At 38.0% G+C, this 6949-nt stretch overlaps 1 protein-coding gene across 1 annotated transcript; it reads right to left on the bottom strand.

The window, feature by feature from the left end:
- Positions 1-380: 380 nt before the first annotated feature.
- On the bottom strand, positions 381-1837 carry LOC105058286 (agamous-like MADS-box protein AGL29). The gene is made up of 2 exons (XM_010941168.2): positions 1283-1837; positions 381-470 (listed from the first exon to the last, which is right to left on the bottom strand). The coding sequence occupies exons 1-2, from the start codon at positions 1835-1837 to the stop codon at positions 381-383; spliced, it is 645 nt and encodes a 214-aa protein (XP_010939470.2).
- Positions 1838-6949: the final 5112 nt, after the last annotated feature.

Genomic DNA, 6949 nt, shown 5'->3' with positions numbered 1-6949 from the left:
CTCGGGCCCCCACCGCGCGGGCCTAGGTCGCGCGTCCCGCGCCGGCCTGGGTCGCGCGTCCCGTGCGCCACCGCCTACGACCGTGCCGCTGCCGCCCGCCGCCGGTCGCCGGCGGTCCTCCGCCGCCTCGATTCTCGTGCCGACTTCAAAAGCTCGTATTTCCTCCATCTGAGCTCCGATTCAGGTGATCTTGGTCTCGTTGGACTCCGTTTTTCGCCGCGAACCTCGCTGTGGGCTCAATGTGGGTTGAATCTCGAGGTGTCAAATCTTAACAAATATTATAGCTATAAATTTTGCATTGATGGTTCCTTCCACAAAGCTTTCCAACGATCCTTCTCCACCATCTGCCACTATCTTAGATTGCAACCTCCGCCTCTGCGCTATTCAGCAAAAGAGAGGTAGTAGGTGGTCATAACAGCAGGTATCTTGGCCATGGAAGGGGGTGGGGTTGGGGGAGATGAGCTTTGAATCTGAAAGCAAAGAGGTAGTTTGCATATTAAATAAAATTTTTTTGGTAAACAAAAAAAAATAAAAAAAGGAGCAATTTAAGCTATGGTAGTATCACTCGTTTTCAGTAGAATTGTAAGGACTGTTTTTCTCTTCCAACCAACAAATGCATGGTATGATGTTCCCCAAAAAAAAAAAAACAAATGCATGGTATGAGGCCATGCAGTAGTGCTACCTCAAATCAAAACAAAAGACGCGTACTTTTAGATCAGTTTGATCCATAGCTGCGTAAATACCCACATAGCTGCAAATATGAAGCTATTCTTGCGCACACAAGCTATTGGGAATCACGTAGATGCTTATTTATGTTCGGTACCACTCGAATCAGATGCATAATATACCTATTTACTTCACCAATTATATATATATCGACTGGAACGCTATATATATATATATAATGATTATTTATTTTTGCACAACTTAAATTTTACAGCATATTATGTAGCATGTAATCCTTTTGATCATCAATATTCCAAAGCAACAAGTCAATCATATCAAAGCACAACATAGGAAAAGACTAATACATGAATGCTCTAAAGGAAAGAACAACAAAGTTTGCCACAACAAGAAGAATGGACAGAAAGGCACTATCATCTGCTGTCTTCCAAGTAGTATAGTTAGAAAGGCAATAAGCCACAAGGTTTTATTTTATTTTTTCTAAAACCACCGCGCTTGTCAGAAATTAATGGAAACCTTCTTCAGGTGAACCCATGATGTCCCCAACCATAACCCATGAACCCACCATCATTGCTCACATAAGGGTTAACATACTCACAGGGTTAACGGGCAAAGGGCCACCTGATGAAGAAGCTCCTCCACTCATTATCTTATAAATTCTTGAATCCGCCTTTAGTTTCAAATCATTGTAGGACTTCACCAACCTTTCAAGCTCATCCATACCAAAGCCTTCAAGCTCGGTCTCGAAAGCCTTCTCCTTCCCCTTTGGAGTTATTTCAAGTCTTTCTTTCAGCACTGCACCTTTGGTCTTCGCGGTGTCGAGTAGACTCATGATCTCCATACAGTGACAATTCAGTTGTTGCACAATTGCATTGCCCTGAGGTCCCTCTATAGGGTTTGGGCTGGTCATGAAGGAGTTGTGAGCGATTAATTGATTCGATACCACTTCGAACCCAGGTTGGCCGAATGAATAGGGCCTTCCAGCAGGAGAATAGACCAAAATTCCAACTTGAGCACCACATAGGGTTGAAAGCTCGCTGGCCTTCTTGAACAGGCCCTGTCGTCGCTTTGAGAATGTGACTTGCCGGATTTGTTCATTTTCTATCCTCTTGATCTCAATTTTCCGGTGACCATTGCTTGTCTTTCTAACCATGATTCGCAATGGAGAGTAGGAAGGGGAGGAGATGGACAATATGTTTACATGCTTTACTCATGCTATATAACATCATCTTCGTAAAACTAAATGTCGACTAGTTTCTATGCACACTAGCAAAATTGGTATTATGGAGCACAAAATCTTCCTTTAGTTAAAACAGTAAATCTATATTTGCCGATTACTGGCTGGATATGCTTTTGGAAGTATATAAGGTCCAATGTACTTGTTATAAACTTGGCAAAAGGTTATCATATTTCTGATCACAAATGATCCATGTCAATCAAAATTTAATTGCTTCTCTTTTTGAAAAACCAATACATTCAAACCAAACTTTTAAATACCTGCAATGACTGTCCTTGCAACATTAACATTTTTGTCATGGATTATGGTTTACAATATATCATTTCATTGCTCTGATGTGGCTTATGGTAATTACTGTTTTTGGTACTACCTCATGATTATATATCTAAGGTAACAATTTATAACATAGTATTTGCTATGTGAATATTTACCATATTTATTGAAAAGATGTAAATTAATTGGAAAGTAGGAGATTCTTTTCAACTTGGAGAAGAACTGGATTTTTGAACCAAACCTATTTTGAACACAAAAGGATATATATACAACAAGAAAAAAAAAATCAACCCATTTTGTATAATGTAATGCACTATTTAGTGTGGTTAGTTTATGAACCACTGCACTGTAATGGTTTGCAGACAATTACCATTTTCCCTTGAAACAAATCTTCAATATGCCTGAAAAGAAAAGAAATGATAAAGAAGTTTTGAACTAGAAAGTTTTGCATTGCATTCTCCATTGGATGAAATAATTGTATACATCTATTTTGTTTGAGAAAAAGCTACACCTAGAACAGCAAAGGGCATTATTTTGTGTAGCAAAACTATTCTTTGACTGAATGTAGCAAAATTATTGAAACTGACCCACCACCTTAGAAAGATTTCATAACATCTCTATGTGTATGTTTATTCACACCATCACACTATTAGGAACTTAAAAGAACCGTGTTAGACTTGGTCGAGATTGTAATATACTACAAGCAGCTTTATTCTTACTTTAAAGGTCATTTTAGTGGATGTTCATAGTGCATTAGTGTTTTTATCCCCTTCTTTTTTTCAGAAAGATAGGGGAGGGTCATTGACCATTCCCTTTCATTTGATGAAATAGTTGAAATTAAGAAAACATAAGATTCACAAAGCAAATAGAGGTGGAAAAGATAAAAGAGTAAAAGTAAAAGAAAGAGGAGAGAGTGGTAGCCGTAGTAAGGCCTGGAATAGCTAGGTAAGAGGATGCGACTGGACGAGTTAGTGGATGGTGAGTAAATTGGATTTGTTTGAATTGGTAATATCCAATCCAAGAATGGCCATATAATCATAGAGATGATCCAACTTGTAATGCGATGCTTATTGTTGAATATTGAGCTCGTTCTCTTCCTTCTAAATAATACAACTGATGCATTGCACTAAGGAGATCTATCCTCTCTCTTTTTCTTTTTCTTTTTCTTTTTCCTTTTTTTTTAAGGGAGAAACCATGCGCCTGCATGGGATCAAACCCAGGACCCCAAAGGTTGCTGCCAACAACTTGGAGATCATGGCAGAACTTAGATCTCAAGGAGGAGATCCATTCTGCTATTGTGCTCTATGGTTTTAGTAGGTTCATCCAATCTTCCTATAGATGTATAAAAGAAGGTGTCTTTGAGGAATCATGCGGGTGTGTGTTTAATCATATAACAACTATGTACTTGGTAGATTTTGAATATTTATAAAGAACCAAGAAACCTAAACAATATCTTTTGATTAGAATTTTTGGATAAGGTTTTAGGCCGTTACAGTAATTGTTAGGCATTTTGAGAGAGCAAGCTAATGAAAAAGGACCATATATATGTCTATAGCAAATTTACACTCCAATAGAGGATGACTAGTATTTTTCATCAGTATTACCACGAAGTGTACAAGTGATGGGTGCATTTTATCCTCTCTTCCGTAGATTCTCTCATACAAGAATTCTATACCGAGTAGCTAACCAAAAAGAAAACTTTGGAGAGCCATAATCATTTTGCCCAAAATAGATATGGATATACTGGATCCGATCCATATGTGATCCGGTTTCAACCCTATCTGCCATCCTTTAAACCAGCACCTGAAGCTCCTCCAACCCAAAGCCCTCCAAACGGCTTCTTGTTAGCTGGGCCGTCCACACTGCATGTTGATTGTACCTGCAATGAGGCCTGCTTGGCCCACCATCTAGGCTTAGGCGCACCGTAGAATTGGGCCCTGTGGACAAGGGTGGACCTCTCTAAGTGTTAACCTCCAGAACCGGCCCAGGATAGTGTACTGAGCAAGCTAATTATAATCTCCTGAAACCCCTCTCTAAAAATATTATTCTTTAGTTCTTTAAGGGTTGCAATCACAAATTGCCCACCTATACACGCACAGATAAATTACCAGGCAGAGGAACAGAGATTAGAACCGATGCGGAGAAATGAAAGTTATGAGAAGTCTTTGGACACTCTTAGATCATGTTAATCTTAATTTATAGAAATAAAATCTTGATTACTCCATCTTCTGTCGAGCCACCTCTTTGAGAACCTGCCATATAATGCTCTTTTATTAAATTTTTTTTAAAAAAATATAACCCTCAAAAAATAAAAATATACTCCCAAAATTTTCTGTCCTCTATCGTTCATCCTTATAATAAATGATCAGTAATATCACCTTGATTGGATTGTATCATCTTTTTACCATTTGGACAAGCAAGGATTGCGGTTCAAGTCAGCTTTGAGAATGAGCTTGGACAGCTTAATCTCATAAAATAAAATAAATAAATAAATAAATAAATAATTATTAATAATTATAAAATTTAAAATAAATAAAATATATATATTTGTACATGAATCTTTTGTAGTATATTGTACGGTGTGGTGCATTGCGCACACTTTTCATCGTGCGATAGATGATGCGGATGACCACATATGCATGCATCATACAATCATCCACCATACATGATGTATAATTTTATACGATATATTATGGTACCATAGAGGATCCGTATTCTATATATTTTGCCATCTCATCATGTTATTACCTACGCCACGTCCAGTCCGATGGCCAAGAGAAATGGACCAACCAATTACTTGCCTTGTGACGTTGCTAGAGATAGGCCAAGAACTGGTGATATAGTGAAGATGTGACAGCTGAGTACTTGGAGACCTTGTTCGTAGTATAGAAAATGGATCATGTGTTAAGATGAAGCCCAAGGGACAAACGAAGCACAAAGTGTGTAACAAGTGCAAACCAGGTACCACCAGATAACAAACCAAACATGGAATGAGCACCAGGATACGCATTGAGCATAGATCCGATACCAAACAAGAGACCAAGCATGAATGAGTGCCAAGGCCCAAAACGCGAGCATAGACTAAGTAAGAGGTGGTTGGCCAAATAAGAGTGCTAAGTGCAAACCATGCATAGAACAAACGCCATGGTGCCAGCCGAGCATAAAGCGAGTGTTAAAATATGGGATAATCTCAAAATGGACTATTAGACTAGAACTGAAGAGCTTTTCAACAACACTGGTCTTAATGTCAAAATGCCTGTGTCAAAGAAGTAAGATGCTATTGGCAGGATCATTGGCTTTCAAAATCTTTTTTTTTATTTCAAAATCATAGAAATTAATGCTTAAACGTTGCTTAATATGTAAATTCATGTTTGTTAGCTTTTTGAAAAATAATTATTGGTTCTCTTTTATCTTTATTGATGCCACCGCTATTACTACTATCACTCTCCCACTATCATAGTATCATCATTAGTACTATCACCATCATTATTGCTATTATCATGATTATTACTATCATTAGCACTAGTACAACCACCATCACCTCCATCATATTATCAATATTGATGCTGTTACTATTGTCGGCACCATTGCTCTCGTTGCTCATGATGCCACCATTTCTGTTCATAGTGCCATCACCATTATCAATACCATGCATGTAAATGCTAAGCAGATTTTAGATTTTTTTTTAATTTTCACTTTTTAGAAAAAAATTAAAAATTTGATTTTAATTTTAAAAAATTGATTACGATATTAGGTGTGACCGTTATAGTAATACCTAATTCCCTCTCCAAAGAAGGTTCTTGCTGGCACATCTTTGACAAGTTAGGGTAGTTGGAAACAAGGGTCATAATCTTCTTGAGTTGGGGAATTTCCTACCCATTTTTCTCTAAAGAAAAATGAAATTAAGTGATTAACCTATTCACTGTTGGATTTGAATGTTGAGATGTAAATCCCGCCATTAAGGGTTTACTTAAAATGGGGCACAAATGTGTATTTTAACAAACTATAACTATTAACAGCAGGACTTTGGAATCATCAGTTGGCACCTTAAGGCCACAGATAAACCTCCATGAATTGACCCTTTTACAAGCCTAGTGAGTGTTGCATCTGTCAAGAACAAACGATTCTCGGCAAATAATAGAAGCCTAATATATTCTAGCCTATATCCTACGGTTAATATGGAAAACTGGAAATGAAGAAATTTCCAGGACGATGATGGATGCTGCAGAAATTTCGAACGAGCTAATAGTTTAACTGCTGAATTTCAGAGATCTTTGAAAGGTTTAGAGCTGCAAAATTCCGGTATCTGGGGCTGCTATGTACCATGTGAATTCGTGGATTTTTCATATCAGACCATGGTCTTTTGGACACCCCCACAACCAGGATATTTTGAAGTTAATTTTGATGATTCTGCTCACCTCAATGGTGTTCTAGCTGGCTTTGTAATTAGAGGACCAATTTCTTGCTACTGCATCGTTTGTTTTTAAAACATCGTCAGCTCCTATTGCTGAACTTATGGCTGCTTGGTCTGGACTAAAATCAGCAACTACGATTTTCCAACATCATAGAATTCTCCTGGAGGGAGCCTCGATGATTTTGGTGACATAGATCAATGTGATTTTGGTGACATAGATCAATGTCTTAAACATCTCCCACCATCGGTCACTGTGAAACACCAAATCTATTTGCTCCTTCACCATGTTCTTGTTGTTTTTTTTTTTTGAGGGAGTTTCAAAACTCCTTCTCGCATGCGGA

The sequence above is a fragment of the Elaeis guineensis genome, chromosome 15 (genome assembly GCF_000442705.2).
Source record: "Elaeis guineensis isolate ETL-2024a chromosome 15, EG11, whole genome shotgun sequence".
Classification (NCBI taxonomy): Eukaryota; Viridiplantae; Streptophyta; class Magnoliopsida; order Arecales; family Arecaceae; genus Elaeis; species Elaeis guineensis.
The sequence above is the reverse complement of the archived record's forward strand: the minus strand, read 5'-3'. Positions and strand labels throughout refer to the sequence as shown.

Bases quoted from the DNA above. Each gene is read 5' to 3' on its own strand.
- LOC105058286 (XM_010941168.2), bottom strand. From the start codon at position 1,837: ATGGTTAGAAAGACAAGCAATGGTCACCGGAAAATTGAGATCAAGAGG. The intron at 471-1,282 runs GTGAGTATGTTA...CTTTGCTTTCAG, and splicing joins GCCCTTTGCCCGTTAACCCT to ATTCAAAGCTCATCTCCCCC.